Genomic DNA, 12442 nt, shown 5'->3' with positions numbered 1-12442 from the left:
GTCTCATTTGTTTGAAAGTTGATACATCTCTACTTTACTCCAACCACTCAACTCAATGGAGATAATGTTGAAGCTCAGCACCACCACAGAAATCAGATTCCTTCCCCCATCAGTAGCATAATCCAAAAATTATGTCTTAAACAGGAATATAGATTAAGAGTAATAGGAAACAAAACTAAACAAAAGGAATTCTGGCAACTCTGTTGTTTTTGTGTAATAATTATTGAAAATTAGAGCACACTTTTTTTTAATTTGGCAAAGTGATTCTAATCAATAGGGAAATTCTTGAGAGTCCAGTAAAATCAATGTTTACCATTTAAACTTTAAGTAGTAGGGCACTTCTTGATTCCCAGAGGAATTATTCCACCAAGCAATGGGACTGTCCTTTAGAAGCCAATTCCTGAGAATGAATAGAACTAGAGTACATTTTCTATTCTCTTGCTTAAAAGAAAAACAAAACAAAAAACATTCCAGCAGGTGTGTTTTACAGTTTCACATGGAGGAGTCAACTAAGCCTGTTTGAAAGGGTGAACATCCTACTGAGTTATTCTTTACAGAGTTCTTCTAAGGCTGGAAGGGGGAATTAAATGAAATTGTCAATCAGTTAAACTAGACTGGTCTCACATACACACAAGTAGAATAAGAAGAAAAATAGATACTCCTGAACCATTAAACACACACACATACATGCACATAGAATTGCCAAGAGATTGGGGTAATGATGAATTATTCGTCAGATTTTCAAAGAAAAGGAACTATAGGTAAAAATAAATACGATTTTTAAAGATTTGTTAATTTACAAAACAGTTCGTTAAGAGACAACACTGAATAATGAAAGGGATTTGGTACACTTTTAAAAATTATATTTCACTTTTTAATGTCTAAATCTGTGTGATCTTAGAAAAATCGCTTAACACTTACATCTGCTTCCACTTTCCCATTTGCAACATGAGGATACATTTTCAGTGAAATACATTGACAACAACTGCTTCTACAACAATATGCATATTTGCTTTGTTTTACAAAACAAGTTTCTATACAAATATAAGGCACTATCATTACAAGAACAAACCTTTCAAATTATATATTATTAAGGAATACGATTCATCTATATTCAAAATCTATCTGTATTTACATAGAAAATTGTCTTGTAAATGTAAAGTTTAAAATGAATCTTCAATATTCATTATTTCTAAGAATAATACACAAAGTTTAAAATGAATGTTCATTATCCATCATTTCTAAGAATAAAATGTCTATTTGAATAAAAGTACAAAATTCTTGTACTTTTAAAATAGCATTTGTATTTTTTAATAGGGTAATCTAATTTCTTGTCTATCTATTCGATGTATAGATATTCTTTTATAAAATGTTATAATATGCATTCTTTATGCAGCATTTATTACTTTATAATGTAATTAGTAGTATATCAAAATGAATACATTTAAACTTGCAAAATTCATGTAGTGTACCATTTTGAGCACCATAGGATAAGAACCAAAAGCTGAACAAAGCTCTTTCTGAGGTACTGGTCTTTAAAATGGAATCTGTTCATTTGTTTTTAAGGAATCTGTTCATTTTTTGCCTATGAAGACTGTATGGCTGTGTCAATATCTTAAAGCATCATCAACTTTCTATGATGATGACAAGAATTTAAGAATAAACAATCTTTCTATGTTTCAGGGATGAGTGGGGAGCAGACTACATAAAACATTCTTAATAAGCACTCTGTCAATAGAAAATGATTTTGACTTTTTCACAGAAATGCACAACTATGCCAGGAAATGCAATTTGCCAAACACTCCTAGGCCAAAACACTTGCAAAAGGACACCGGGACCAGGACACAAACAAGAAGTCCAGGTCATGAGCCCTGATTTCTCTGTTGCAGAGAAACTGCTGCAGAATCAGCTGCTCACCAATCAGTATCCTAAAGAGGAAAAGTTTTCCTCCGAAACTCTCAGGGATGACTCAACATCACCCTGTTGACTGTCTATTATCTGACCAGGGAAGAAAGAATAAAATATATTTTGCCACTTTCTTCTTTGTTGACAAGTCATCTTCAGGAGAGGATATTACTAGAAGATCTGGAAAGGAGAAAATGTAGGCTCTAGATTGGCTCTTTAAGACTCTATGGAACATTGGTTAATCCATTACTAGGTCTCTCTATTCTTCGGTTACTTCAGTTGTTAGAGTGACAGGCTTGATCATGTCTAGGACCTCTTCCTGTTTCAAAATTCTTCAATTGAATAATTTAAAGCAGTACTTCTTTTTTTTTTTTTTTTTTTGAGATGGAGTCTGGCTCTGTCGCCCAGGCTGGAGTGCAATGGCGTGATCTTGGCTCACTGCAAACTCCGCCTCCTGGGTTCACGCCATTCTCCTGCCTCAGCCTCCCGAGTAGCTGGGACTACCGGCGCCCACCACCACGCCCGGCTAATTTTTTTGTATTTTTAGTAGAGACGGGGTTTCACCATGTTAGCCAGGATGGTCTCGATCTCCTGACCTCATGATCTGCCCGCCTCGGCCTCCCAAAGTGTTGGGATTACAGGCTTGAGCTTCCGTGTCTGGCCTTTAAAGCAGTACTTCTAAGTTAATAAGCCACGAATTGGTACCAGACATCCTGATCCCCTTTGCTCCTGGGAAGCCAGCAGGAGCCCCTCTGGTTTATCCCCTTCAGCTCTCAGCCACCTTGTTCCTTTACCTTAGCATGGCATACAAACATGATTTGTCTATGTGTTCTGTGACATAAAGAAAACCCTGCTTTTAGAGAAGTTCAGTGAACATGGTGAACAAACACTACCTTAACCTGTTATTGTTCTGGCAATCACAATCATTTGCACAAAACTACCATCCTACACATGAAGAGAGAAGAGGATCCATTATTTCTAAACTGCACATATAGCAGCAATGATGACAGCAACCACCATTCCCTAAAGTCCACCATTAATAAAAGGTAGTTGCTCGGACTGTAATTATGGCATCCTTGCTACCCAAACTTGAAGCTTTTATGGGACTTATGCAATTAACTACTTAAATGCGTCGTAACACTTGCTTCTCTGACAGCAAAGTATTGATTTCTTCATCATTTTCAAGTCTCCTCCAGCACAAATAAATGTACTACAGTTACAGTTAATGCACTGTGTACATGCATTAAATGCTGGTGTGACACAATTTATTATTTTGTGATATATAGAATAGAAGTCTGGCTTCTCAGAAAGTAGCATCACTGATCTAACATCAGTATGGAAACTACCATTGTCCTTGATCCTCCAAATTCTCTAACTTCCAAAAGCTAAAGACGTATTTTAATAGGATACTTAGGCTGTAAATTAAAAGGAGGGGGCACTGAATGTAAATTTTTTATATATGTCAATGTGGGAGAAAATTTAAAATAGTCTAACAGAGAAGAAAGATACAGTTTGTATTTTCCTAAAGGTGTCACTGTGGGACCTATAGCAACTTTGTTCAGATGATTTTTTTGCCTACTTAATTTCTTTCCTTGCAGTGTTTTAGGGCACATCTGTCGAAATATTTGGCATACTACAGTCTCTCTGATTCAGTGAATTTTTACATAGCTTGGTTGTGTTGTTTTAATGACTTATGGGATACATAGTACATTATAAAGCTAAAATTGTGTATTGAAAGTGTGATTTCTACATGCCATTTTCACATGCCAAAAAGGCCAGTAGAGCCCCTGATAAAGTCGCATATCTAAATATAGACCTGGCCACAGAGGTCATCACGTAGTTCACAGTCAAGCCTTTTCCTTGGATACAACTACACACTACAAATTAAAGTTGGTGAGTAAAAAGCAGTTAATTTTGTTTTGTTAGAAATAATATCATTTTAGTTTTAGCATCTAAGACAGATGCCAGCATTTCACTCTGAACAGATGGTAATTCCATCTAATAGTGCATCTCTGTATTAGTAAGGTCTGTTGTGTATACAAACAGTAATAAACACTAGGTAAGGATCAAAATAAATTTTAATTGTTGACATTAAATTCTGGCAGCCACAGTTCTAAGGCTGCAATATTCCTTTTGCAAGTCTGTCAGATTTACTAATGCAGCAAAAGCTTTTCCAAAAGCTGCCAGATCCCAGTTCCAATAAAAACATGTTTGCACACTACCAGTTACCAGTCTTCAACCAGGGTACCTGTTTGCAGATACTGAAATAATTCTTCAAGAATGACTTGGAATTGGTGCTACCATCTATGTGCTAACCAGCCAGTGCTTCTTTTCACATGCCCCTGAAGGACTGAGCATTGAATTAAGAAGTTAGCATAAAATGTTACATCCAATTGTTACATTAGGGGTCATGGTATTATCTATCACAGCCACTTTCTTACCCTGCTAAGTAGGGATCTCTCATCCAACTCATTTTCTTCAATTTACAAAGCTGGGCATTCCTGAACTTCTCTGAAAGTGACATCATCCTTTCATTTGTTTGTTTTGCCCCAGCCTGAAGGATTTCCCTGACAATCACAGCAATCATCAGCTGCGTTTTTCTATAGGCTTGCTGTGGATCGAGTGTGCCAACAAGCACCGATTTGGTTCTCATAATGCCTCCAGCGATCTGGTATTACAAGGAGTAGTCCCTATTTATTTTGAGAAGCTGCCATGTTAAAGAAAAAAAAAAGCATTTTAAAAAAAGCAGTTTGGCATTCAGAAGAGTGTTCAATAACAAACATGCTTTGCAATCATATTTCTTTAAAAAATGGATGCATTTTTTTTAATCATGAAAAATATATTGCTTCCACCATATGGGACAACCTACGACTCACCAACCGATTTAAGATGTGGCATATTGAGCTGACCATATGTTACAGTGCTGTTGAATGGCTGAGTGATTCATGCCCGTCACATTCTAGTATATCAATTAAAGCTCCTTGAAGTCTGCATGATTTGTGTCTCTGTTATTAAACCCTGCTAATTCATCCCACTTACACATCTGTTATAAATCTCTAGGAGTGCTGCATGATTCATGGCAATCTGTGAGCATGCTACAGCAAATTCTTCTCCTTGTAATTAACAGTAAATTGTTTTACTGCCATGCAATGAATTTTTCAGTTATATTGCAAATGAACTCCTAAATATGCGGTTCTTTCCTAAGAACTGACTTATATCATTAGGCAATTAAAAAGTATTGCTTTGAACCAAAAGCTTTTAATCAAGAGAAATATAACTTAAACATGCTTAAGAGCCATGGAAATTTGACATGTTGGTTACAAGTGTAAAATAATTTCTGTTGAAAGAGCAAAACAAACAAACAAAAAACCTTCAGTGTACTCAGGATTTCACTGATGCTAAGACACACCAACTGCTGCCTGAAAACAATTGGTGTGACAAGTTTTGCACAGATACTGTTTATCTTAGAAGTTACTTCAGTCATCTGTCATTACCAAATTTCTCAGACTACTTTACACTTCCTTAATTGTAAAATGGTGCCTTTATTCTTGAAATAAATAATTGGATAATTAGCCAAGTTGAATCATCAGAGGATTCCAATGCTGTTCAAGTGTTCTTGTCAAAGGTGAAGCAAATTCATTTCAGCTCGCCTCTGCAACTCTTCGAAGAGGCTTTGATTTTTTTTCCCCACTTTCTTGGCAGCAGCCTCAGATTCATGAGTCCATACGTCAAGTCAGTAGTTTAACAACAAATGGAATTAAATTCAAAGAAGGGAAACTAATTGAAGGACAGCAACAAAAGTGTTTGGTAATGTGCTTTTTAATATGGCATGCCACATTTGCATGATAATTTTTCCTTTTTAGCATGGAGCAGAAAGTGACTAGCTTAATGAGGGATTATTGAAGACAGGAATGAACAAAATGCATTCATAACTAAGAACAAAGATTGTATTATGAAACAAAAACAGGCAACCTCAGAGAAGTAACTGGGTGATTGGTTTATGCATTATGAATAAAAAGGTAGAAAAATATTTATATTAGTATTCACTAATGACTATATATGCAAGATTGTTGTAATTAAAATTATAAATTAACATATTAAGAGTGCTTGTTTAATCACTCTGGCTCCTATTCACAAGGAAAAGACTTATGTACCCGAATGCAAAACAATGTGTGTTTTCAACCCAGCAGCAAACAGCCTATACATTTTACTTTGCATTCAGAAAGGAAACTTAATGCACACTAATTACTTGCTTTATCTGAGATGGGCACTTCTAAGCTTGTAGTATGGAGGTCAATTTATGACAGGCAAGGGAAATACCACATTGTCCCTTCAGGAATGGATCTCCAAAAGTAATTTCTCATAAGAAGGGTTTAAACTAAACTCAATTTGCAATGGGTGGAAATGCACAAATTTCTCAGATTAAAAGGAGAATCTTAAAGAAAAGTGTAACAAGGATTTTAAGAGGGCTCAGTTCATCAACTCATTACCTTCATACACCCAGAAGCAACTCCAAAGCCATTAATAACACTACTTGAAGATTTTGCAATGGAGAGAGATGCAGCTGCTCCTGAGAATACCTCTCTCAAATCAGTTCTCAGACTTTGTCACAGACATCAAAACTAAAGAAGCAGCAGTGCAATACTCTGGATGAAATGTACCCATTCTAATCATATATTTAATTGAAAAAAACGTTTAAAACAAGAGAGAGCCAATTGCAATTCTCAAGCTTTTTAATGAAACAGCCAGATAAATCTTCACAAGTATCTTTTTGATTTTTGAGACTGAGATTTAAGGAAGCAACATATCTTTTCATGATTCAAATGCTTCTAAAAGGCTAATTACTACTTCTAATTTGTGGTGCTCTTTTTCAAACTTTTTGAATGGTCACTGGTCTCCTTTGATCTCTGATAATGAGCTCATATGAGCTATTAGACATAAGAGTTAAATTTCCCACAAATCCATTGGAATTCTTTGGAATAATACATACTCTCCAAATTGCAACATTAATAGTAGAAAAAACAGAGCAGGATGAACCATAAAGTTGCAAGTCAACTTTTATTACTCTCCTACAGCAAAATTGTTGACCATTCAGAAGAACTGGCCTTATTATAGACCTACAGTTTATTTCTATGATTTAATGTCTATACGTTCTATTCAGATGTTTTATTTTGGAAAAACATTTAGAAATACATTCATCTACTGAATAAGGAAGGAGGCAAAAAGGATGATGGATTTATAATTTTTCCTGGTATTCAAATAAAAGCAAATAAGTTTATTTTCACTGTTCTGAACAACCCTAAAATTGATGTATTTTATAATAAACCCAACTGTAAGTAAAGTTATTTTTCCATACTTTTGTCATATAAGAGACTTTCTTTTTCTGCTGGGCAGGTGAAGAATCAGATAGTTCTAACAAAATATATTAAGGAATTAGAAAATGAACATTTTTTCCAGAAAAAAAAAACACTAAAATAAAATTTTCTTTAGAAGAGAACGGATTTTATATGGAAACAAAAGGTAATACAATTTTTTAAAGAATGAAAATTGGGTAGAAGAAAAATTTTAGCAAAGAATAAAAAAACCACACATTTGAAATTTACCATTATATCTCCTCCTGCCACTGCTGCTCAATCCTTCATGTTCCAGCGTCTGCTCCAACCGTGCTAATTAGGGTAATCCCCAGAGAGTCACCAGTGACCTCGCATCCATTTTAGGTCACATTTCTCTTGCTTTCCCTATACCATATGACACTGCAGACAACATTCTCCTTCTAGAATTCCCTCTTCCCTTGACTATTCTCATACTGCTTCCTCTCAGTTCTTTTCCTAATTCTGACCATACCTCTGTTCACTTCACTCTTCCTTTCTTCTTTCTTCCCGGATAGAATATTCACTAAGGTGCTTTCTTTGGACTTCCATTTTGCATTTTCTCTGCTTTCACTAATTGATTATAACCTATGGCAGTAGCTCCCATCTATATGCAGATGAATACAAAATCTGCATCATTTTGAAGCCCCAGATTTGCAATTTCTGCTCCTGGATGGTTATAATTGTCATGGATGTGTTTCTATCAAATGATCAAATAAACTCACGAGTTTATTTCTCCCATATGTTCTTTGTTCATCTTTCCCCTTTTATTTAATGGCACCACTATGGGCTACAATATTTGCTATCATTGTCCATCCTTCCCACTGCTTAACTTCCAGGTCTATCTTCCTTGAAGTCACTCCGTTCCCTTCTTTCAATCTTCACTTCTACGCATCTGATTTACTCTCTTATTGCCTCTTTAAAAAAGTCTACCAGACTCTTATTACACTCCCTCTTCTAATCTATTGTGTACTCTACCGCCAGGGAAGTCTTCATAAATCTCTGCTTTCATTACATCGGTACCTGGAACAGTGTCAACCCCTAAAACAGAAACTAGCACATTGTATGTGCTCAGTAAATATCTGCGAAAGTCTTTACCATTCTTTTATAGTTTATCTGAAATAGGCTTTAGTGAGGTATCTACTCAGTCTCCCAAATCAAAATCATTTATCTCATTTTCTACCTTCCCACAGCATTTTTTTCACCTTTCTCACAGCCCTTAGCACATGTCGCCATGGTGTTAATCCTACCTGTTGGATTTCAACTCCTTAACCCAAATGCTGAGTATAATTATCTTAGAATCCTCCACAGTGCTTTAAATAGTAAGCCCTCAAAAGAGGGTTCTGAATTAAGCATTCACAATAAAATGTTGTAATAATACATTTATGGCACATTATTAACTCTATATTGCAACCAACAAATGTGAAATTTGCTGTTTTTGAGCAAAGTTTTTAAATGTGCATAATAACTCTGAATGACATACTTCTTACAGAAGTAATAAATAATGCTTTCAGATTTTAAACCTTTCTAAGCTTTATTTTCACAATACAATCCTTAGTTTTAGAACTCTCCATTTTATATTTTATAATAATGTTAGAAAATCAAAGTTGTAAAATAAACTCTCCTTGATTTTGGTAACATTAGAAATTCCATAACATTTATAGTGTGACTAATACAAGTGTTATATAATATTATGATAAAAATCGTGACAATAAATTTTTATTGAGAATGAACTGTGATGGGTACTGCTTTAAATATTTTATATGTATTAACTAATTCTAATCCTCATCAGAACCCTACAAATAAGTTATGCTTATTTATAAATTGGAAAACTAAGGCACAGAGGTTAGATAATTTATATAAGGTCACACAGCTAGTCAATGGCAGAGCCCAGATTGAAACCCTGGCATTATGGCTAACCATTTTTTTCCCCTCACATATATGAATAAACTCTTATTTTTGTAAGTCAACTAACTTTCATATCACATGACCTTTAGCGAATATAAGTTTCCAGTTCTATTTTTCAAGGATAAAAAAAGTACAGGGACGATTCAGAGGGCTCTGACTAGCTAGTTTTACTTCGCAGTCCTGCCAGTTGGACAGGAGTGGTTTTAATCGCCTCACCAGTAACTAAAACGAGAGCTGCACAGAGCACCCAGGTACATCATCTTTTATGCAACAGGAACTTGCCACTGCAACCAGGGAGGATACTATTAGCACAGATGTTATCACTAATGCATAGGGCAGGGAGATTCTATTCTGTAGACATGTTTCCTGCTTTTCTATTCCCATCTCCAGGATCCCAGCTAGTTTCTAGGGACAAGCATGTGTCTCTTCAGGTTCTTTAGTTTGCTTATATCTATGAAAAGGCAGACAAGATCTCATCTACAAGAATTATACTAATAACAGCTCTAGACACTATTGCATATGAGGTTCAGATGGGAGCCACCATGATATGCAGCCTAAAGGAGAAAAGACTTGGGTGGATATATTGTTATTGAAAATGTTATTGGAAGGATGATAAATTAGATTAACAACAGCCCCCAAGGAAGTAGAATAAGGATGTTGAGTAGAAGTTACTAGGAGATATTTTCGATCAATCTAAGAAACCACATTTTAAAAGAGGTATCTAAAGATGGTATTGCTTTGTCTGAGACGTAGTAGTTTCCGTAACACTGAAGGTATCAAACATGGGTTAGATGAACACTGGGGGGGAATATTACAAAGAATATATTGATACTGGCTATATAGTAACACTAGATTATTTTTACATGTTTTACAACCCTGAGAGGATGTGATTCCAATTTTGCACGGCCACGTGCTTGGGATCCCTACGTCCCCTACTATAACACACCCAGTCTTCACCCTGTGTTGTCTCCATTTTTACTTTCTCCAACTTGCAAGACTGATTCTTATTTTAATTTTATCTTCTAGTCTGAAATTGTATCATTTAAAGGAGATAGAGTCCTCGTCTGCTGTCCATATTCAGCATTCAGTAAACTTTTAATAATACAGTATATAAAAACAGACAGTTTTATAGGAGAAGAGTGTTTTGTAGAGGCTAGGTACTCCATCAGTGTATGCATACATCTGAAATGCACATATATAAAATATATAAAAATATGAAGAGTTCAGTTATAAATTTAGTAAACCATAATTTCTTAGGATTTCAGAGTTGTTTGCATTAATGAAAATTTTGAAAAAAAAATAAATTACTTGGATGAGATCATTTGAGCTAAGCAATTTTTTCCAGAACCAGAAAAAAAACCCTACATAATTGGACCTATTAATAATAGGATTAAGAGATTTGGGGAGGAGGTCTAGGAAATGTTTTTACAGGTAAAAATGTATTTTCATAATATCTGTAATTCATCTAGAGTGTCTTAACCTCCTTACACATGGACATTTCTTTAAAGATAACCAGGAAACTAAGCTTTTATCTAGAATAAGAAAACCACTGATTTGAAAATATATTAATGCTAAATAATTGGGTTTTATGAGTCTTACTAATACATGTAATCAGGTTTGTATGAATCCAGTTAGTCCTGAATGAAGCAAGCACAACTTATACAAACCATTTCTACTAAGATTATACTTAATAACAATTCTTTTATTTAAATTTTATTAACTTAAGAGCTTCTTCTTAATAAAATAACAGATAAACATTTACCTATTTCATGAAAGCCAAATATAACACCAGGCCACACAGTAATTTCTAGATGTTCCCATGGATCAGGAGTGAGTAGACCCAAGTCTACAAAAAATGTCTGGACTAAGGGAAGAGGTATCCTAAAGTCCTCATAAGAAGCTTCCTGATTGTTTCTCACAATTGTCAGGACACTGCTAGGACACAGGTTGGTAGCCAAGCCCTGGAGTCATGCTACAGCTAATTCTATTTCTATATATTTCTAGTGCTATATATTTGTATATATTTCTAGTTGTATATTCTATATATTTCTATATATTTCCAGTTGTAGAGTGGAGTCATTCTACTACTAATTATATTTCTTATTATGACACAGCTGTAACTCATAGCTCCTAGGTACCTCTTAAAGTTAAGTTTTGGTTGTTGTTGTTTAAAACTGTCATGGTAAGAAGCAATCAGGGTTAGCGAGGGAGGAGAAGAAAGCAGAAAAGACAAATATAAAGTCTCAAGTAGAGAAGGTGTTGAATATTATAAGTTTTTTTCTTTATAGGAAACAAATTTTTCATATCCATTAAAACTTGCTTACCTGCTGCTAAAGTTTGTCCTGTTCCCGAAGCACTGGTCACACAACCAACTGAATTGCAGAGAGTAATAGTAAACTCATATATCCTATAAGGTTTCAGTCCTTCTACAGTGTAAGATAGTTCTTGGGCTTTAGCAGTGTGCAACAGCTTCAAGGCAAAAAGAAAGAAAGATAATAGGTAATCAGTGTGAAAATATAATCTTGGCAGTCAAAGTTCCATGAATTCAGACAGAGAGAATTATTGCCAACCACCATTAGGAAAAGGATTTTTTTTTTTGAAGAGCCTCGACAAGCCAGGATTTAATTGATAATTGTACAATCACACTGTTTTATGAGGTAATAATCCAGTTCCTGAGTGGATAAATGAGAAAACCAAGTTATTGCCTCATAAAGCAGCATGGTGGTATGGTTATTGTCACCAATGGTAGAGATAAAGATGGTGACATTGTCATTGTTATCATGATAAAGCCCAAACAAAGCCATGGGGCTTGGCCAAAAGTAACCCAGAGCAGTAATACCCAAGCTATGTGATGGAGCTAGGACAGAAAGAAGTGCTGTTGCTATGTTAAATCAATACTATCATTTTCTTTATGAAAAAAAGTCACAGAAGAAAAAGGGGAAAAAATTAAACATTAAGCATATTACTGAGCATCCATGTTAAGTCAATTCTCAATCATCTTTCTTATATAAACAAACATATAAAGATTAGATCAAACAGTTACGTTATTTGAAATATTATCTTTATCATATAATTTCAAATGAAAATAGCAGATTTGAGCAAAGAAGACTGACAGGAAATTCATAGTCCATAATATTAAACAATGAACATTGAGAGTTTGTTCTGTCATTATAATTTGAAGTGATCAAAAGCAACCATGTAAATTTGTTTAGGTTGTAGGTACAAAGGCCACTAGAAATTATATTCAGAAAATAAAAGTC

General features: G+C 34.8%; 1 protein-coding gene across 1 annotated transcript in view; it reads right to left on the bottom strand.

Annotated features, from left to right (window-relative positions):
• The window catches only part of USH2A (usherin), a 793063-nt gene that overhangs the window by 550710 nt on the left and 229911 nt on the right, over positions 1 to 12442 (bottom strand). Inside the window, exon 19 of the mRNA XM_054484303.2 lies at positions 11507 to 11651. Within this exon, the coding sequence (XP_054340278.1) occupies positions 11507 to 11651 (145 nt within the window). The remainder of the gene's footprint in view (positions 1 to 11506; positions 11652 to 12442) is intronic.

Source organism: Pongo pygmaeus, chromosome 1 (genome assembly GCF_028885625.2).
Source record: "Pongo pygmaeus isolate AG05252 chromosome 1, NHGRI_mPonPyg2-v2.0_pri, whole genome shotgun sequence".
Taxonomy (NCBI): domain Eukaryota; kingdom Metazoa; phylum Chordata; class Mammalia; order Primates; family Hominidae; genus Pongo; species Pongo pygmaeus.
The sequence above is the reverse complement of the archived record's forward strand: the minus strand, read 5'-3'. Positions and strand labels throughout refer to the sequence as shown.